Raw genomic sequence first — 22717 nt, forward strand, 5'->3', positions numbered from 1 at the left:
AACAACAATTGTCAATAATATTGAAACAATTTTATTGCCACTAAAGAAAATAAGAAAGAAAATTGGATTAATATTAAAGTTAATATTATTAATTATTTCCACTTACATTCCATTAACAAATTCACCCATTATAGCGGAACACGAAGTAAATGCTATCGTTGGTATGGCAGCGAAAGGCAATTGCAATGACATTACAGCATTTAAAATATCATTCATATTTGTTAAATCTTCCATTTTACTGAAAAGAGCCAAACAGAAAGTGGGTACAATGGCAATCAAACGGGTGAACAAAACACGACGCCAGCGGGGCCATTGTAAGTTCAAGAAACCCTCCATTGAGAATTGACCAGCATAGGTACCGGTCATGGTGGAAGATTGACCAGCAGCTAAAATACCTACACCCCAAATATACATGGCAGCCACACCAAAGGTACAACCCAAAAAGAGACCACTTTTATATAAATCAGCATCAATGATGGCGGTACCATTTTGATTGTCCACAAACGAATGTTTGGCATCTTCATACATACTTTGATTTTGACAAACTTGTAGCTAAATGCACAAAAAAAAAACAAATTTAATTGTTTCTTATTTAAAATATTTAGTATGTTATATACTTACCACATCATTATTGGTTTTACCATACATGCCATGGGCAAAGACCGCCACCACAAATAAATTGATAATGAAAGAAACAAACAAGGCGACTGCGGCTTCAATGAAAAAATAATAATTAGCTTCGCGTACTTTTGTGGGCTGACGACGATCAACATCACGAGACTATAATAAATATTAGAAATGAAAAACGTGTCATTTTTTAATTGTTATTGTTTTATTGGTTTGTTTGTTTTCTTTTTCGATTTGTATTTGTTTATTTAATTACCTTGACTAATGCCGAATGTAAATACAAATTGTGTGGCATAATAACTGCACCCACTACGCCTACTGCCTGCAGTAAAACTTCTGAGTTGCAATCCTTACACCAGGGCACAAACATACCTTCTAAAACTTCACCTTGATTGGGTGCTGAAACAACGTACTGAAATTAAAATGAGATTTACATATTAGATTGATCATCTTTTTCATAAATTTCCTAGAGTTTTTAACCTAAAAATATAATTTCATCAAAATACACTTTGGAAGTTAATCAATTGAAATATAACAAGTAAGAGTGTTATATTCGGCAATGCCGAATCTTATATACCCACCATCAAACCTCGTTTGACTAGAATGAAACTTACTTATGTCGAACTTCATCTATATACTCGTATTTTTTAGGCCAGTTATAAGCGTTAAAGTAATTTTCTGAAGGGGACCTTATATAGGGGGTAGGGTCAATTATGGGTCGATCCTAATATAATTTGGTAGACAGAATTTGGTTCGTATTAAATTTATTTGTGTCGAATTTCATCCCTACACTCGTATTTTTAAGCCATTAATGAGCGTTGCAGTCATTTTCTAAAGGGGACCTTATATGGGGGGTAGAGTCAATCATGGACCTATCCTCATAAAATTTTTTAGATAGATTTTGACTCGTATGAAAGTTACTTATGTCGAATTTCATCTATATACTAGTATTTTTAAGCCAGTAATGAGCGTTAAAGTCATTTTCTGAAGGGGACCTTATATAGGGGTATGAACCGATCCTCATAAAATTTTGCATAATGATTTTGGATCATAAGAAACTTCCATATGCCGAATTTTATCGCTATATTCGTATTTTTAAACAAGTTATGGCTGTTAAAGCTGCTTTTCGAGGGGCCACTTGTATGGGGGCTATCAGAAAATGTGGACCGATATTGCCCATTTTCAATACCAAACAAACCTTACCTGTTAGAAATATTTATGTAAAATTTCAACCCTCTAGCTCTTTCCATTGGGACTCTATCGTGCTTTCAACAGACAGACAGACAGACGGACGGACGGACGGACAGACGGACAGACATGGCTAGATCGACTTAGAATTTAATGAGGACCCAGAATATATATACTTTTGTGGGTCTATGACCAATATTTCGATGTGTTACAAACGGAATGACAAAATCAATATACCCCCCATCTTTTTTGATGGTGGGTATAAAAAGATTATGAAATCCACTAATAATCTTATGAAAACGTACTCCTTTAAATACTGAATATGCGTCTAACCTAGAAAACGTTCCTAACTTGCATACTTCACGAGTATATTCAGATGATCGCGGACGGAACACCTACGATATGGAAAGCGTTCTACTTCTATAAAACGTTTTAGATCAATACAGATGTAATACTGAGTTCTATAAGTAGCAGAAATGTAATATTATCGAGAGATCTCCGCCAACTTGGGGTCTAGTTTATAATAAAATGTGAAAAAAGAGTGTCCCACAGACGACGTTCTGATGCAACAGATCTTAAACAATCTGATGTTCACACATCTGAAACAAAACATGACGACAAGAACCAGTATTTCAGCTTTTAAAAACGTAGCAAACATTTCTAACTTCCATACTTCACGACTATAGTCAGATGATCAAGGACGGACCACCTAGGATTTTGAATGCGTTCTCTTCGGATGAAACGTTTTAGATCTATACAGATGTAATATTGATTCTCAGCTTTTGTATGTGTTCTAGAAGTTGGACAGATGTAACGTTATCCAGAGATATCCTCAATAAAAAGATCTTTAAAACTGTCAACTTTGGATCAAGTTTATAATACACATTTGAAAAAAGAATGTAACACGGGTGACCTCAACAAAACCTACGATTTTGGATGGATTCTCTTTGGATAAAACGTTTTAGATCTATACAGATGTAAGACTGAAAGTTGATTTTTGTATGAGTTCTAAAAGTAGGAGAGATTTAGCATTATCCAGCCTAAGATCTCGATCATAAAAAGAGCCTTAAATCTCTTTCTGGGGAGTGTACAACATCTGTATTATTTCACATTGTAAGGGCGATTTATTCTATTCGTTTCGGAGGAACGATCACTGAGGCAAGATCAGCTTTAAATCCAAGACTAGAATTAAAGCACCTGACTCCCAAAAGTGTGTTTCCATGGGCTGGATTAATGCTCTGAGATCTTGATCATAAAAAGTCAAATCACTCCTAGAAACGATATCAGAATTGCTTAATGATGATTATTTAATAGAATTTCAGTCTAATATACAGCAGAAACATGCTAGTTATCGCGGCTTACATGGCTCTTTTATAGTCCAGTATGATTTTTTAAGAAAAACCCTAAAATATGATGGATCCAAGACTGGGACTAAAAATGTTATTATAACAGGAAAAAACTTTCGGTTAATACAGCTGTCATTGGGTTCACCATCTTTGATCAATGATGACTCGGTCGTCCCATAGCGAAGGTCCAATTATTTTAAGAACAAGAAATGACTTGTTGGTTCAATGTATTCAGTCGTTGTTTGGTACCAATACGACACTTTCTCATGATGTAATGACCGGACATTTAAATCCGTTCAAACAAAGTAACTAAAGTTCCACCTTTAAGTGATTGAAATCAAGTTGAAATGCCCTAGATCGACTGCTTTTATAGGGTCTTAGAGAGAGATATCTCCATTACGCTCATTTAAGAGGACAAGTTCGTGATCTATAAATATGTTTAAGACTCAGTCTGGGATGAGTATCGGCGATTGCATCAACACCGAGTTATATTCTCTAAGATTTCGCCCGTAAAACAAGCACTAAAAATCACGCTTGTTTCACGATAAAATTACGAGATATTGTTATATTTTCAGACGAACTAGCTTAAATTAGTTCCCACTTTTAGGAGAAGGGAATCAACTAGTAAGTTGCACTTCCGTTTTCAAATATATGCGGAACTTTATAGGTCTTCTTAGATCATATGGCTTCGATAGGACTTTTAAAAGTTTAATTAAAGAGTTATTCCAACAGTTACGAATGAAAAAAAGTAAAAGTAGAAAGTCAGCTCGGACCAGATAGTCTACTGACCACACATTCAATGTAGAGGTCTTTATATGAATGACACAGGTCGGTTCTTTTAGGGCCTTCAAGCCTTGTCTAATGTAGGCAACGATTAAACGGTCGAACATTCTAAAATCCACCGTTAAGTATTATGGCCATAGGCACTTCGTTTCTGCATGCTATTGCGATCACTAAACGGATCATTTGAAAAATATGTATTCTTCTCCTAAAGTCATTACAAATCATTTCTCAAACTTAAGACTTTTATCTAAATAGTGTAGGGCACACCACAAACTATTATACTAATTATTAAGTTAGAAGCATCAAAGTAAATTTTTAAATTAATTATAGTATGTAGTTTATATCTTATTTTCCAAGTTAAAGATAAGAATGTGACAACTTTTTTTTCGCAGAAAAAACAGACAATAAAGTTCATTGTGACAGGTGTCTTTATTAAATATTTAAATTGTAAAAAAATTAAGATAAGAATAAATTCGCGGAAAAAGTTTGCAAGAAAATTTAATGGAAAATTTTTATATTTGAAAAAAAATAGGTTAATTTTTAAATAAATTACTTTAAAAGTTCAATGTTGTAAACAGAAAGAAAAACAATAAAGCACGTACGACATGTATAGATCCAATAGGTGATGCTTTAGTTTTAAATTTCTACTAGCAGTTCAACAAGTGGTACTTGCATCCGAAAAAGACAGTAATTTGTATTAAAGTCTATACGAAAGTTGTTTGCAAATGTTCTTATTGTAAAGCAGAAGAAGCTCACTATATTCTCTCCTAGTAATCGATAAAGTGGACACATGGAACTTGGTTTTTATTGTACTTAAGGAAATAGTTATTCAGATCCACAGAATTAATCTATTACAGAGCCCATTAGTAATCGAAGTAATGTCCTACTAGGACAGCTAAGCTGTAGCTAAATTCTGTATCCAGGGTAACTCTAAATAATAGGTCAAATCAAGGGCTGTGGAATGCTACCACGAACTGCAGGAATATATAAAGTTTACGAACCCTATGACTACATCAATAAAAGTGTTTAGAAATCAAACCTTTACAGAAGGAAAGATGAACAGACATCGGTAAATCAATTCCGAAAAGGATTCTGAGAAGATTATTACACTTTATGGTGGGTGTAGGACTAATATTTCTATCAATGATTGTGGAATACTACCCCCTGAACTACAGCAATATATAAAGTTTACGATCTCTGCAACTACATCTATAAAAATGTTTAGAAATGAGTTTCGACATAAATTTCTGAAGGGGTCAAGGTATAGTCAAATCACTAAGAACATTTTCAATATCCTCTAGGTTTATAAAAAACTTAGTTGTGCCGATTTATATAGTGATATATCTATGTATCTAGATAACAGCTTACAAGGACAGACGGACGGACGTATGGACGGACATCACTAAATCAACTCCAAAAAACGATTTTGAGCCGATTTTGGTGGGTGTACTATGCGTTATGACTAAAGTGGTTTTAAAAATGTTTGTTTTAGCAAAACTTTTAAAAAATATTACTTTCAATAAAAGTTATAAATAATAAATACGTGAGACTTCTCAAACATTTGATAATCTTCACAAAATAATTCTCATAAATTCTTAAAATTTCAGATTAAATCTATTTGACAAAAAAAATGTATTTAATGTTTTTATAAATACCTCATAGCCAAATGTCACAGCCATAACAGTGATAAGAAAACCGAATAGAAATTCTAGTTTACGCAGACCATATTTATCTAAGAACAAAAACGTAAATGTATCGATAATTGTTATCAAAACACCGCCCCACAAAGGAACTCTATAATTAAAAATAAATCACAATTTATTAAAAACAAAAAAAAACTAACAAATGAAATTATAATTGCAAATACTTACACTTTATTCGATAGTAAATATATGGCTACAGCCGTACCAATGACCTCTTGCATATCGGAACCTATAATGGCGATTTCAATCATAATCCATAATATAAAACGGGGAATTTTTTTATATTGACGATAGCACATCTCAGCTAAATGTAGACCAGTTACAACACCCAGTCTAGCATAATAAAAAGAATTATTAACATTATTTGTTAAACAATAATAATAATAATAATAAAAATTAATACCTTGCAGCCAAGCGTTGCATTAGTAAACCCAACACGGTCGCCCACAAGAGAACCCAGAGAATTTTATATTTTGCTGCTGCACCACTTTGTAAATCAGATTCAATGTTACCCGGATCAAGATACGCAATTGACATTAGAAAACCGGGCCCTGTGAAGGCCCATAATTTACGCCAACTGAAACCCACCTTAATAAATAATAAATTAAAATTTTTTTAACTTTTACAACAACAAAAAATAAAGATTTATTTACTTACCTTATCGGTTTCGGGTATCAAAACTTTTTCATCACTAAAATAGGCCTGTTTTGAATCACCTCTTAAGTGTGTCTCTTCATTCGGTACTATCTGTTGCTGTATTTGTGATATGTTTGGCTTACTGGTGCTCGGCCCCGCACTGCCGCTAAAAGATGCAACCGATCCATTGCCTCCATTTTGTTCTTCACTACGATTATAGGCATCATTTGATGACATACTCGTACTTTTGAAGTGAAAATCTAAAAGTGAAATGACAATAGAACGCCATTAATTTAAATATATTTCCCAGTAAATAATAAAAATTGCTTTTTTTTGTTAGTTGTGTAAATTTAAGCTTAATTATTTTGTTTCTCTACTAAGTAGTTTACAGTTTATCAAAGTAAAAAAGGAAATGTCTGAGTGATAAATACTTTTAAGTTTTTTTTTCATGATTTCTCATATGAGCTTTTTCTTAAAGCATATCGTCAGTTACATTGCAGGTTTACGTTTATATTTATATTTTCAATTCAAAAAGTACCATTTGAAAAAGTACCAAAAATTCCCTTCTTATAAATTCTTATTAAATCGAGACCCATTATGTTTAGTTTTATGGTACTATGTTCATTATTAAGAAGAAAAAGTACCATTTGAATAACGAAAAAGTACCAAAAACTCCCTGTATGTTAAATTTTATATTTCTGGCTTCAATATTATAGAAAATTCAAAAAGTACCATTTGAATCATGAAAAAGTACCAAAAAGTTCCGTGTTATAGATACCTATCCAATGAGCCACTTATTTGTTTCATTTCTTGGGTTTTGGTTCCATACTTAAAAGTACCAAAAACATCCCTTTTATAGATTCACATTGAATCTGAATCTTGTATATATATAATTATTATCTCTACCATTTCAGATAACGATATGTAGTTATATAATTTATATATACATTCATACATGATGTTAGATCTAAACAAAGTATTTAAGTTTTGATTAGCATATTGTGTGAGCAAAAAGTACCCAATTTTTAAAATGTAAAAAAAAACTTTTTGTTTTCTTTAATAGTTTACGTATAGAATAACAAATTAAGAAAATAGCTAAATTATTTTGTTATATTATTTAAATAATACAATTACAAAAATATATTTAAAATAATGGGGATTTTTTAGCGGTTGACAAAAAACTATAATAAGCTTAAATTGCAGTTTTTTTCTCAATAACTAATAATTGATAAGCCAGGCATAAAGTGTACATGGTTAGTGTAGAACTACTGTAATCCCTCGTTTTACGATTGACGTCGCCACATTTTTGATTCCTTTTCCAATTTTGTCGAAATTCAACCATTTTGAATGGGTTTTGTTTCTATAATAGATGATCATATGCCAAATTGAACTTTCTGAAATTTATGAAAAAATGTGAAGGGAATCTTGTTTGGGGTGAAACCTACAAAGGGGACCGAGGGAGGCCAGGGAGGCCCGAGCAGGGGGGGAAGGAGGGAGAACAGCGAGAGCGAAGAAGCGAGAGCGAAGAGAGCGAGCGAGAGAGCGAGCGAGCGAGCGAGCGAGCGAGCGAGCGAGCGAGCGAGGAGCGAGCGAGCGAGAGAGCGACGAGCGAGCGAGCGAGCGAGCGAGCGAGCGAGCGAGCGAGCGAGCGAGCGAGCGAGCGAGCGAGCAGCGAGCGAGCGAGCGAGCGAGCGAGCGAGCGAGCAGCGAGCGAGAGAGCGAGCGAGCGAGCGAGCGAGCGAGCGAGCGAGCGAGCGAGGAGCGAGCGAGCGAGCGAGCGAGGGCGAGCGAGCGAGCGAGCGAGCGAGCGAGCGAGCGAGCGAGAGCGAGCGAGCGCGAGCGAGCGAGCGAGCGAGCGAGCGAGCGAGCGAGCGAGCGAGCGAGCGAGCGAGCGAGCGAGCGAGCGAGCGAGCGAGCGAGCGAGCGAGAGAGCGAGCGAGCGAGCGAGCGAGCGAGGAGCGAGCGAGCGAGCGAGCGAGCGAGCGAGCGAGCGAGCGAGCGAGCGAGCGAGCGAGCAGCGAGCGAGCGAGCGAGCGAGAGCGAGCGAGCGAGCAGCGAGCGAGCGAGCGAGCGAGCGAGCGAGCGAGCGAGCGAGAGAGCGAGCGAGAGCGAGCGAGCGAGCGAGCGAGCGAGCGAGCGAGCGAGCGAGCGAGCGAGCGAGCGAGCGAGCGAGCGAGCGAGCGAGCGAGCGAGCGAGCGAGCGAGCGAGCGAGGGCGAGCGAGCGAGCGAGCGAGGAGCGAGCGAGCGAGCGAGCGAGCGAGCGAGGAGGAGCGAGCGAGCGAGAGAGCGAGCGAGCAGCGACGAGCGAGCGAGCGAGCGAGCGAGCGAGCGAGCAGCGAGCGAGCGAGCGAGCGAGCGAGCGAGCGAGCGAGCGAGCGAGCGAGCGCGAGCGAGCGAGGCGAGCGAGCGAGCGAGCGAGCGAGCGGGAGCGAGCGAGCGAGCGAGCGAGCGAGCGAGCGAGCGAGCGAGCGAGCGAGCGAGCGAGCGAGCGAGCGAGCGAGCGAGCGAGCGAGCGAGCGAGCGAGCGAGCGAGCAGCGAGCGAGCGAGCGAGCGAGCGAGCGAGCGAGCGAGCGAGAGCGAGCGAGCGAGCGAGCGAGCGAGCGAGCAGCGAGCGAGCGAGAGCGAGCGAGCGAGGAGAGCGAGCGAGCGAGCGAGAGCGAGCGAGCGAGAGCGAGCGAGCGAGCGAGCGAGCGAGCGAGCGAGCGAGCGAGCGAGCGAGCGAGCGAGCGAGCGAGCGAGCGAGCGAGAGAGCGAGCGAGCGAGCGAGCGAGCGAGCGAGAGAGCGAGCGAGCGAGCGAGCGAGCGAGCGAGCGAGCGAGCGAGGAGCGAGCGAGCGAGCGAGCGAGCGAGCGAGCGAGCGAGCGAGCGAGCGAGAGCGAGCGAGCGAGCGAGCGAGCGAGCGAGCGAGCGAGCGAGCGAGCGAGCGAGCGAGCAGCGAGCGAGCGAGCGAGCGAGCGAGCGAGCGAGCGAGCGACGAGCGAGGAGAGCGAGAGAGCGAGCGATCTAGCGAGCGAGCGAGCGAGCGAGCGAGCGAGCGAGCGAGCGAGAGAGCGAGCGAAGCGAGCGAGACGAGCGAGCAGCAGCTATCGACGAGCAGCAGCAGCTAGCAGCGAGAGCGAGCGAGCTAGCGAGCGAGCGAGCGAGCGAGCGAGCGAGCAGCGAGAGAGCGAGCGAGCGAGCGAGCGAGCGAGCGAGCGAGCGAGCGAGCGATCGATCTAGCGAGCGAGCGATCAGCTAGCGGCTATCTATCTATCTATCTATCTATATATCTATCTATCTATCTATCTATCTATCTATCTATCTATCCTATATCTATCTATCTATCTATCTATCTATCTATCTATCTATCTATCTATCTATCTACCTATCTATAGGTAATTTTTATACATATTTTGATCTTGACAAATCCCCAGACCTGTACCAAATCATAAAAATTCTGACACAGACCTGCTCTAACCAAGAACTCTTTACACATATCTTATCGCCAAAACAATGTTTTATGAGACCACAAAGTTGTGTCAACATTTGGCAAACAACGAACACACCTTTATATAAAAATACACGTGTTTTATTAAAATGTTTATTGTAATAAAAATAAATGTCAATAGATAACTGAATATAGTATAAAATTTATGAAGATAATGTCTTTAATAATAACTCTTTAAGGCAATAAAAATAAAGTTTGGTCCAATTAACTCAAAATTGCTTATAATTTGCACTCATTAGGTGCTTTTTGAAACATCCCAAAATAACGCAACATTCTTACGACTAAAGGTGGAAGCACACAACCCGCGTTGTACGCGGCAACGCGTTATAGGCTTCTGTCAAAAAATAAGTTGAAATAGTGTATTTTCATTTAATAAGTTACACATTGTAGTTTGTAACGCGTCTGCCGCAAAAAGTTCAGCAACTTTCAACTTTTGACGCGTCGGCAGCTGATCAGGGTTGTATTTTGCTTTGTTATGAATAAGAATAAACTAAAATGAAATAAATTTCTTCAACAATGGAAGAAAAATATTCAGAAATATACTAAAACTTTACATTTTGATTGCCCCCTCAACGCGTGTTGTTTACTTCTACCTTAATTAAGTACTTTTTTCCGTATTAAATCTTCACAACTATTTCGGAAACAAGAAAGTTACTTGAAAGTTACTCCGAAATTCGAGATACAATGTATTTAATATTCAATTTCGATCATTGTTTATAACGAATCCGGTTACAAAGCAGTTTCCTTTGTTTTTTATAAAATATCGTCTTAAAATTACAATTTTAAAACGTTATATTAGAATTATTTTGCATAATGATTTGCATATATAAGTAGGAGATCTACTTTAGTAGGATAAACTATATTTTTATTAGATTTTTCTTAATGTGACTTCTGTTAAGATAAACTATTTAAATAGCAAAGTATTCCTATAAAAATCGCTAGTTTTATATAGATAAAACCGCAATTAAATATAAAATATTGTAATTATATTAAAAAGTACTTCTTACTATAAGTATCCCAGCAAATAGTACCACTTATCGGTAGCAAAAGGTAGAAATAACTGAATGAAGGATACTTTAAAATAAAACAAATATTTTAAGAAATATATGTATAAGTGTGAACACTTAAATGTAACCTTATACTTAGTGTGAACACAAATTGTTCACTGGGTTTGCGAATGTTTAATTTCATACAACTTTTAATTGTATAGTCTGATTTTCCATTTCATGTAATCTAAACAAATTTTGAATTGTTTGAAATCTTTCGTTTAAAATTAATTAAAACTTGGAATGTGAAATTATTAAAAATAATTAGCTTAATTAATTTGTATAATATACAAAGTTAAATTTATACTACTCTTTATACAAGCAATTAAGTAAAACTAAAATACAATGGATAACAAACACTTTTATCAGTAAAATTTTTATTACAGGTATTCATTTAAAATAATAAAATTCAAGAAAAGAATTAAATTTTATTATATTTAACGCAAAAATAAGATAACATAAACCAGTAAATATACTTAAACTGGAAAGTTGTTATAAAACATAATACAACTTGACATAAAAAAGAGATTTGCAGGAAAACTTTGATGGAAAAAGTTTCAATATAATTCACAGTTTCCAAATCATATGTTTTGTTAATTAGTTTTTAATTGCCTTAAATCTTTAACTGTGATTACCCTTAATATTCTTTAACGCTTAAATACATAACGACAATTGTCCGACTGACTGGCTAAAGCAAAACAAAATTATTTCGTTTGACAGTTACAGACATCATAAAAAACGCAAAAAAAATTCAATTAAATTGATGAGCAATAATAATATTCAATGTACACAAACATTTTTATAAATAAATACATAAGTACTTTCATATTTATTTATGAAAAAAGTGGGTACAGATTGGCTTATCAGCAAAAGAAAAAAAAAAAGAAAAATAAACAATATATTAACAATATGATGACGAATCTTAAATGCATTTTAATTTTTACTTAATACAGTTGTTGGTGTTTGCAATAGATACAGTAGATAAGGAGTCCACTTCTAAAAGGTTACGCGCTATCATTTCTCGGTAACAAGTGATTTTGTGCAAAAAAATGTAAATTAAGAAAATTTGTCGAGATAAGTTTAGGGGAGAACAAAGAGGTATATTTCATCGGCTACGGGTCTTGAAATGTTGAAACCTAGAGTCGAATTAGCGAAACAAAGATCGGAAGGCCTTATCTCAGATAGTAAATTTACGATTAGTTGGTTTGTTATCTTGATAGCTCACTACGAAGAGAGTCAAAGGGAATCTGTTTTGACTGGAACACACCACTCGTCAGATTTATACGACTGTATAGCATTTAATCCTACCTGTAGTCGTGGAGGTAGTTGCCAAGGAATCTATATCTCCTGATAGTTAGGGCAGGTCATTCTTAGAGAAAGTAGAATACCGTTTCTTCCTTTTCCCTGTCACTGCAACTATGACAGTGTTCATTGAAGCGGAGCTCAACCCCAATATGCCCCGACTATTAGGGTTATCAGTTGCACAATGCCTTTTACGGTTACGGAGTTGCACATACATAGCTTTTTTTCAGCCTGTTTAAGAATAAACTGAAGATACTACTATTAATAGACCCCTGCGGAATTCAACTGAAGACACAGTGGAGATATTTAAAACAGATAAGCAGAGGCCCACACTAGTGTGATGTCAATATGAATGTAGTAGTATAGGAAGTTAATAAAAGAGTTGAAATAGGGGACCTATATTCCAAAAGGTCCCTGATTGACACAGAGAAGGCTCCAGAGCTCAAATATTTCATATACCAATACTGGTGTAGTAAATTATAGGTGCTCTACTCTAAACGTTATTATTTTCCTAATTGGTAGAGTCTTTTCTGCAACTGAACGATCAGGTTACCCTTTCAAAGACTTGACTATAGACTTGATAAGATAATATTATGTTTAGAAGGTACCGATTCTGAAAGCCGGAAAATTGCGTCCATTATAACAATGATTCCTAAGAGATTTCAGGAATAGAAACCTATTAGATGCTCTACTTTAAACGTTATTATATTCCTAATTGGTAGAGGCTTTTCTGCAACTGAACGATCTGATTGACCCCTGAAAACCGCTCAATTTGGTCTAGACTATAGACCAGATAAGATAAGATTATGTGTAGAAGGCACCAACTCTGAAAGCCGTACAATTGCGTCTATTATAACACTGATTCCTAAAGAGATTTCAGGAATAGAAACCCATCCTCCTGTTCAAAGAAAACACATTCTATCTTAGAGAGGAAGAAAGCATCTTCGTTTTATTTTGGATCGATGGCTTTATGACTTCTTCTGATTATATGGTTTAGACATCGTCTCCCTTCAAAGCAATATCGCTGATACCTAAAGAGGTTTCAGGAATAAAAACCCATCCTCCTACATCCCATATTATAGAGGAAGAAAGAATCTTCGTTTTATTTTGAATCAATGGCTTCATGTCTTCTTCTGATTATATGTTTTGGACATCGTGTGCCTTCGAAGCGTTATCGCTTTTGTTAGAAGAGGAAAACGATCGTAGCAAATTTAAAGTAAATCTGCCCCTTTGTATTACTTAGTGATCCAAAAAAGTTCTTATTCATAACTACCGATCACTTATCTTGTAGATCCATTAGCGCCTGCTACTCTTAGCTTTTTATAAACATAAATAGGAAGTCGCAAATTGCATGATCTTCAAGATCTTTTCAGGTTTGGAGAGCTCTGCTAGTATTTCAGCAATTGACCTTGGCCAGGGCTGTCTTATAAAAAGAAACGAACTTAAGATTTAATCATGCCAATATCTCGCCCAATACCTTGATATGTCTGAGGTTTAGATTATTATATGCCCGGCCATTGCTCAAATTTAGCCAGATCTATTCGAATTCTCGTATTCTAAACTTGCTAACTTGAAACCGTTCTAACACTTTCTCCATTACTGGGATTGTATATTACTATAATGAGTTGTAAACGTCTAAAGCATCCAAAACGTTTAAAAAATTCCATTTATAGTTACATCTCCGTTACAAAAGCCATGACAAACTCATACCTACAACCTTCATTTACAATTTATAACAAAAAATTATAAATAAAAACGAATACATTCATTTTGTAAAAGTATTAAAACAAAAAAGGGAAAATTATTGCAAATTGCAGCAAAAAATTTCATTAATTTCAACAAAAAAAAGTGTCAATAAACTGACTTTAAAATCTGTTAAAGTCCGAAAACAGGGATTTTAACAGCAAAGCAAAAACAAAGAAATTTTTAATTTTATTGTTTGGTTCACTAACCGATATTTTATTGTATAAATAACTACCTCTAAATACACCTGTTTTAAAAATAACAAAACAAAATCGTTCTTAATTAATACTTTATTGATTTCAAGTTCAGTTATAAAGAAGTCTTTAAACTTTTTGTTTAATTAAATATGCCTGATGTATGGATTAACTTGTTTTCAAAAAAAAAATTTACGCAATATATATGAAAACATTTAGCTGGTATTCTTTTTTTTTCGCAATACCTTAAAGAATCGCTTATATTGCTAGATATGTATTTTTACAATTACTTTAGTACTAGTATTTCTTTTATATAGAAAACTTGATTACCTTGATGATGACGTTTAAAAATGATTAGAGAAACTTCTTTTTTTTCTATTTTATTTATTTTGCTGACAACTAAGAGTTGTATTCACTATTTAAGGAAATTTAAATAGTAAATTGTTGGCTGCATTATACAAAGTTTTGAGCCACTGTTAACTGTACACTGAGAAAAATGTATAATGTTTGGCATGAGTAATTTTGACTTTTTATTATCATGTGTTCCCAATTCTTAATTTGGGTGAAGGTTTTAGGTGAAAACACTTGTTTAATAACTGAAGGTATATTTTGATTAATAATTGTTTATAAACAAAAAGTCGTATAAGTATAGGAACATTCAGAATATAAATGAACGAAATAAAACCGAACTATAACTGAACTAGCACTGAATTAGAGTTGAACTAGAGCTAAACTAGAACTGATCAAGAGCTGAACTAGAACTGAACTAGAACTGAACTAGAACTGAACTAGAACTGAACTAGAACTGAACTAGAACTGAACTAGAACTGAACTAGAACTGAACTAGAACTGAACTAGAACTGAACTAGAACTGAACTAGAACTGAACTAGAACTGAACTAGAACTGAACTAGAACTGAACTAGAACTGAACTAGAACTGATCAAGAGCTGAACTAGAACTGAACTAGAACTGAACTAGAACTGAACTAGAACTGAACTAGAACTGAACTAGAACTGAACTAGAACTGAACTAGAACTGAACTAGAACTGAACTAGAACTGAACTAGAACTGAACTAGAACTGAACTAGAACTGAACTAGAACTGAACTAGAACTGAACTAGAACTGAACTAGAACTGAACTAGAAACTGAACTAGAACTGAACTAGAACTGAACTAGAACTGAACTAGAACTGAACTAGAACTGAACTAGAACTGAACTAGAACTGAACTAGAACTGAACTAGAACTGAACTAGAACTGAACTAGAACTGAACTAGAACTGAACTAGAACTGAACTAGAACTGAACTAGAACTGAACTAGAACTGAACTAGAACTGAACTAGAACTGAACTAGAACTGAACTAGAACTGAACTAGAACTGAACTAGAACTGAACTAGAACTGAACTAGAACTGAACTAGAACTGAACTAGAACTGAACTAGAACTGAACTAGAACTGAACTAGAACTGAACTAGAACTGAACTGAACTAGAACTGAACTAGAACTGAACTAGAACTGAACTAGAACTGAACTAGAACTGAACTAGAACTGAACTAGAACTGAACTAGAACTGAACTAGAACTGAACTAGAACTGAACTAGAACTGAACTAGAACTGAACTAGAACTGAACTAGAACTGAACTAGAACTGAACTAGAACTGAACTAGAACTGAACTAGAACTGAACTAGAACTGAACTAGAACTGAACTAGAACTGAACTAGAACTGAACTAGAACTGAACTAGAACTGAACTAGAACTGAACTAGAACTGAACTAGAACTGAACTAGAACTGAACTAGAACTGAACTAGAACTGAACTAGAACTGAACTAGAACTGAACTAGAACTGAACTAGAACTGAACTAGAACTGAACTAGAACTGAACTAGAACTGAACTAGAACTGAACTAGAACTGAACTAGAACTGAACTAGAACTGAACTAGAACTGAACTAGAACTGAACTAGAACTGAACTAGAACTGAACTAGAACTGAACTAGAACTGAACTAGAACTGAACTAGAATGAACTAGAACTGAACTAGAACTGAACTAGAACTGAACTAGAACTGAACTAGAACTGAACTAGAACTGAACTAGACACTAGAACTGAACTAGACCTGAACTAGAACTGAACTAGAACTGAACTAGAACTGAACTAGAACTGACTGAACTGAACTAGAACTGACTAGAACTGAACTAGAACTGAACTAGAACTAGAACTGAACTAGAACTGAACTAGAACTGAACTAGAACTGAACTAGAACTGAACTAGAACTGAACTAGAACTGAACTAGAACTGAACTAGAACTGAACTAGAACTGAACTAGAACTGAACTAGAACTGAACTAGAACTGAACTAGAACTGAACTAGAACTGAACTAGAACTGAACTAGAACTGAACTAGAACTGAACTAGAACTGAACTAGAACTGAACTAGAACTGAACTAGAACTGAACTAGAACTGAACTAGAACTGAACTAGAACTGAACTAGAACTGAACTAGAACTGAACTAGAACTGAACTAGAACTGAACTAGAACTGAACTAGAACTGAACTAGAACTGAACTAGAACTGAACTAGAACTGAACTAGAACTGAACTAGAACTGAACTAGAACTGAACTAGAGCTGAACTAGAACTGAACTAGAACTGAACTAGAACTGAACTAGAACTGAACTAGAACTGAACTAGAACTGAACTAGAACTGAACTAGAACTGAACTAGAACTGAACTAGAACTGAACAGGAACTGAACTAGAACTGAACTAGAACTGAACTAGAACTGAACTAGAACTGAACTAGAACTGAACTAGACTGAACTAGACTGAACTTGAACTGAACTGAACTTGAACTGAACTAGAACTGAACTAGAACTGAACTAGAACTGAACTGAACTAGAACTGAACTAGAACGGAACTAGAACTGAACTAGAACGGAACTAGAACTGAACTAGAACGGAACTAGAACTGAACTAGAACTGAACTGAACTAGAACTGAACTAGAACTGAACTAGAACTGAACTAGAACTGAACTAGAACTGAACTAGAACTGAACTAGAACGGAACTAGAACTGAACTAGAACGGAACTAGAACTGAACTAGAACTGAACTAGAACTGAACTAGAACTGAACTAGAACTGAAATAGAACTGAACTAGAACTGAAGTAGAAATGAACTAGAACAGAACTAGAACTGAACTAGAACTTAACTAGAACCGAACTAGTACTGAACTAGAAGTGAATTAGAACTGAACTATAATTAAACTAGAACTAAACTAGATAACTAAGATCATATTTCTCTAAGTGTAACACTTGAATTATTTCTTATATTTATTTAGTTATTTACTTTAAGCGTTCTTCTCATTACTTTTATAGACAGACATTAATATAATTAAATGATTGATTGGTATTTGAGTTGTTATTGGCTGTAAATTGAACTCCTTTTGTTTTGAAAAAAAGAACATGATCAAAAATATATATATATATAGTCAGTTTGTGTTCAAACAAAGAGTTAATATTTATTTACCAAAATATTTAGGCAGCTGGATTTTTTCTTTGGTTAAAAACAAGTAAAAATATTTAAAAAAGACAGAAACGTAATAATAAATAAATATATTTGGTTAACCAGAGTATAAGAACTGTTACAGAAAAAAAAATAATTTCGAAAAAAATATATTTGAAAATAATCAAATCTAAATTATTCGATTTATTTATTTTTATTGTAATTTTTTTTATTTTATTTATTTCAAATAATTAATTTAAAATTAGGGTTTAACAAGCTTATTTAATTGTACTTTTGTATTACTTTTTAGATTATATTTATTCATTTATTTCTCACAATAAAAATTCAAAATGACTTTGCTTAATGTTTTAGAAATAATTTATAATTTTTGAGCTTCTTAAATAGTTGTTGATTTTAAAACTATTGCATTAATTACAATTAATTTTATTAGACTGTCATATTAAAATCATCAATATTTAATTTATTTTAAAACATTTATCCCCATTAGATTAAATATCGAATTAATTCGAAATTTTTATTGATATGACTGTGCGACAAATTAAAACTTTGCAACTAATTAATTGTGTAATTTTATAAGTTTCGCAAATAAAGTTACCCGAAAACCAAATACCCAATAAAACCGATTAGTGTAAAATTTATTTTGAGATATAAAATTATAAAAATTAAACATTTTTATAAAGAAATTTTTTGCAAAATTTAGTTGTAATTTTTTTTTAATTTTAAATATCAATTTTACAATTTTAATACATACTTAGAAATTTTATATTTTCATATAATAGGAAATATGTATGTTAAATTTCTTATCTTATGAAAATGTGATTTCTGTTAAAAGTCCAGTGAACTAACATTAAATTTTTTGTAGTGCTATCTGTCACCACGATCAAAGTCGAATCTACTCACATATTGTTACAAGCCCGAAACAGAGATCAGTCAACTGTTTCAACGTTTTAAAGTAAATATGAATAGAATTCAAACAACGCCCTTGAAATATTTGCTATTTCAATTTTAATATTCAAAATTATTTTATTCTATACAATAAATTGACCTTATAATTAATTAGAATATATAATGGAGTTTATTGAAATTTCAGATTTATAAGCTGCTATGAAATGGTAATTCTGAAATTGTTAATCTGAATAAAACTCTATATTTGGATTTGAATTCTTTTCTAAAATTCGAACATTTTGTCAGTTCAGTTCAGTCTAGTTTCAGTTCTAGTTCAGTTCTAGTTCAGTTCTAGTCAGTTCTAGTTCAGTTCTAGTTCAGTTCTAGTTCAGTTCTAGTTCAGTTCTAGTTCAGTTCTAGTTCAGTTCTAGTTCAGTTCTAGTTCAGTTCTAGTTCAGTTCTAGTTCAGTTCTAGTTCAGTTCTAGTTCAGTTCTAGTTCGTTGTAGTTCAGTTGTAGTTCAGTTGTAGTTCAGTTCTAGTTCAGTTCAGTTCTAGTTCAGTTCTAGTTCAGTTCTAGTTCAGTTCTAGTTCAGTTCTAGTTCAGTTCTAGTTCAGTTCTAGTTCAGTTCTAGTTCAGTTCTAGTTCAATTCTAGTTCAGTTCTAGTTCAGTTGTAGTTCTGTTCTAGTTTAGTTCTAGTTCAGTTCTAGTTAGTTCTAGTTCAGATCTAGTTCAGTTCTAGTTCAGTTCTAGTTCAGTTCTAATTTAGTTCTGGTTCAGTTCTAGTTCAGTTCTAGTTTAATTATAGTTCAGTTCTCGTTCAGTTAAAGATAAAAAATATTAACTTGAAACAACTGAAGATAACTAGTAAAAGAATATGAGTAGAAAAAAACGCGTTAAATATCTTTATTAATAATTTCATAAAAATATAGAAACTTCCAATTGTAATATAAGTAAAATATAAACACAATTGTTCAAAAATGAAGGTCATTAGTAATGAAAATAAGAAAACAATAAAATAAATAAATGTAACTGATATCAAATTGTAAATCAGAAAACATTATTATTTTTATTTCTAAAATAAAATGTGTAAATTACTAATGTAAAAACACGAAGGTGAGAAGACAAGGGCCGTTAAATAAATTTAAAATATAAAATTTTCTTAAATTACAGTTATACTTGGAAACTGCACTAAATATTTTAAACAGAATTATTAAATTTTTCCAATATATTATTAATCAACAATTTTATAATATTCTACTAGTAATATTTGTCTGAAATATAATTATGAAAAGTAACAGCTGTGAAATACACTTTTTTATTAACTTGCTATTGATAGAAAATTAAATAATTTTCTCTTTGTCTAACCAAAATAATATTTAAATATTTTACGCATGGCTGAACATTAAAATTTGTCTAAAACGTGTTTAAAAAATTTAACAAATTAATATGCAAATTATTAGCAAATTTAACAAAAAAAAAAAAAACAAAGTTATTCAGCTTCCTATTAAAAAGAAACAAAATGTAAATAAACAAAAAAAAACACAAACCACAAAATACGTTAGACATGCATGATAATTATGATGGTAATTGAATAAAATTTTTAAAAAACATTCAATCAAAATTATATTTTAACAGTTTTTCTATAATTTTCATTAAATAAAGTATGTAATAAGTAACTCGCAAGTAAAAATTTCGCAATTTATTTTAAAGAAAATAAGCAATTTGTTAATTTTTCTTTGTAATAAGAGAATGTGAAACAAGAAAGAGTGAGAGAGAGTATGTTTTGTGCTCATTTGACATTTCCTATGGAGAACGGAAGCACTGTTGCCAATTTAGCTATTTTCTCGTCAAATCTAGCGATTTTTAATCCCATTTTGCGGGGAAAAATATGATTTAGCTATTAGCGGGAAATCTAGCGATTTTTCTTTAGATTTTAAGGCATTTTTTATTCATTTATATTTTGATAATATCGCTTAAAAGTTGCTACGAATGACGATATTTACATATATGTATGTATGTATATAAAAATATGCATTCAATGTAAATTATTTGAGTTTTTGCTGTGTGTATTATTTTGAATGTTCTGAAGAACATAATTAGCAGCAAATATTTGTGCGTACAGGTAAAATTATACGAAAAACTTTAAAAGGGGTATATTTTGTTGTACTCAATTAAAAAACGAATATTTAATTATTCTAGTCTTTTAGTAAATGAGTGATATGATAATAAAATTTACCATAATTCTAAAAATTAGTGAACATTGGAAATAAGTGACGAAAGGATCGATCCATAAAGTCCTAAGAATTTACCACATTTCTAAGGCGTATAGGGCCGCATATCGATATTGTAGATAAACTTCCCACAAAAGAGTATATAATAATAATCTTGGGTGCCCCGGTAGGCTAGTTGGTAGTGTGCTAGCCTGTCAGTCTGGGGGTTGTGGGTTCGATTCCCAGCAGAGATCCTGGTCTGCTACACTACAACGGTCGTATGGTTATCGTCACCCTGCTCGGTAAATTAGGTTAGAATATAATTTGTAATTGTATTGTAATGGAAAAATAAATAATACTCTTATGCCGAAAATAAAGGATCGATCCATAATGGCCAGCATTTCGAAATTCAATTTATCTTTACATTTTTAAAGCAATCTGTATAGGGTCGCATATCGAAATTAACTTCAACTTGACATTTCTCCTAACCCAAAGTGAAAATATTTAACATAAAAAAAGATTCTCTTATGTGTTTGTTATAAGATGTGTTTGTATCACTATCCCATTCCTACGTATGTATATAGATTTTAGCGATAAATCGCTGACTTTTTAGAATAATATAAAAAATCTGAAAAATTTAGCTAGTTTTTTTAGCTATTTCTTTTCAGAATCATATAATAAATATTATTTTGACGATTTATCGCTAAATTTTTCAAAATGTCTTGAATTTAGCTATTTTCTAGCTATTTTTCAGTCGACTTTAGCGATATTTTTGGGAAAAAAGTTGGCAACAGTGAACGGAAGCAAAAACATAAGAAGATGAATATTATAAATGTTAATAGTGTTGCCATTTTGTTGATTTATTATAAATCCCAAAAGGTTTGGTATTTTAGTTTAATATTAAAGTTCTATTTAAAATTATGTTTTAATTTTAAACAAAAAACATTGTTAGGCAATCAAAATTTCTGAAACATATTGACTTTACCACAATATAAATTTATTTAAAAAATTTTAAATACACAATTTCACACTTAAGATCTTACAATGTTGGCAGAAAATTGTTCATAAACTGTCTAACACCGTGTCAAGTTACAATTTTTACCTTCTGATAACGTTGTAGGTTCACACGATTGTTTGACATTTGCTGCCAACGTTGTAAGATCTGACAACCTTGTATACTTAGCTTTAAAATAAATTCAGAACTTAAATGAAGATTTCAAAAAATCCAATCTGTCGACATTAATTGAATAAATCCCTTCCCCTCACTTGACTTTTTTATATAAATTGTTTTTGTATTTCCAAAAATGTTTATGAAAATAATTTCAACGTAAGGTTTGTCATAATTTTCCCATAGTTTCCTATAGAGTCTCTGGTGGGAAACGAAACGAGAAACGAACCGAACTTAAATGATGATTTGAATTAGATATTTGATCGAAGTCCAATCTGTAGACATTAATTATGTAAATCCCTTCCCTTCACTGCATTTTTTATATAAATTGTTTTTGTATTTTCAAAAATTTGTCTGAAGATAATTTCAACGTAAGGTGAAATGTTTTACAAAATAAGGGACATAATTTGTCATAATTTTTTCATAGTTAGTTAAAAAAGAGGATGCATATTACATTAAATCCGAAAAAATACAAATATTCTTCCATTATACCCATTGTATGCTCTTTTACCAGTGTTTCTGGTATGAAACGAACCCACAACCTCCGGTCTGACAGACTACACTAACCAAAATTTCTTATATTTGCCGAGATATTGTCCGTTGAAGTAAATAGAAAACTTTCCAAACATTTACAAAAACAAATGAACATTTTATAATTTATAAAAAATTATTGTTAAATTTACAGAAAATGTTAATTAAATTTTAAAGTTAATTTTTAACTTGAGGAAAATATTTGTTAATTTTAATTTTATAAAATTTTTTTGTTACTTTTTTTAATTATAGAAAATTTTCGTTGAATTTTCTTATAGTTTTATAAATAGAAAATTTTTGTTAAAATTTTTTTTTATAGAAATAATTTATTAAATATCATATTTAT

At 33.8% G+C, this 22717-nt stretch overlaps 1 protein-coding gene across 3 annotated transcripts in view; it reads right to left on the reverse strand.

Moving 5' to 3' along the window:
- LOC119613636 (protein Malvolio) overlaps positions 1 to 22717 on the reverse strand; it is a 45093-nt gene that overhangs the window by 20664 nt on the left and 1712 nt on the right. For all 3 annotated transcript variants that reach the window (XM_037969662.1, XM_037969661.1, XM_037969660.1), the window contains exons 2-9: positions 6305 to 6543; positions 6051 to 6235; positions 5816 to 5980; positions 5600 to 5738; positions 884 to 1039; positions 622 to 780; positions 107 to 552; positions 1 to 40 (exon numbers count right to left, since the gene is read on the reverse strand). The exon at positions 1 to 40 is cut by the window's left edge and continues 76 nt beyond it. In XM_037969662.1, the coding sequence (XP_037825590.1) occupies positions 1 to 40; positions 107 to 552; positions 622 to 780; positions 884 to 1039; positions 5600 to 5738; positions 5816 to 5980; positions 6051 to 6235; positions 6305 to 6520 (1506 nt within the window). In that variant the 5' untranslated portion in view covers positions 6521 to 6543. The remainder of the gene's footprint in view (positions 41 to 106; positions 553 to 621; positions 781 to 883; positions 1040 to 5599; positions 5739 to 5815; positions 5981 to 6050; positions 6236 to 6304; positions 6544 to 22717) is intronic.

The sequence above is a fragment of the Lucilia sericata genome, unplaced genomic scaffold (genome assembly GCF_015586225.1).
Source record: "Lucilia sericata isolate MDLA Ls3-8-SP2 unplaced genomic scaffold, ASM1558622v1 Contig002220F_arrow, whole genome shotgun sequence".
In the NCBI taxonomy this organism is placed as follows: Eukaryota; Metazoa; Arthropoda; class Insecta; order Diptera; family Calliphoridae; genus Lucilia; species Lucilia sericata.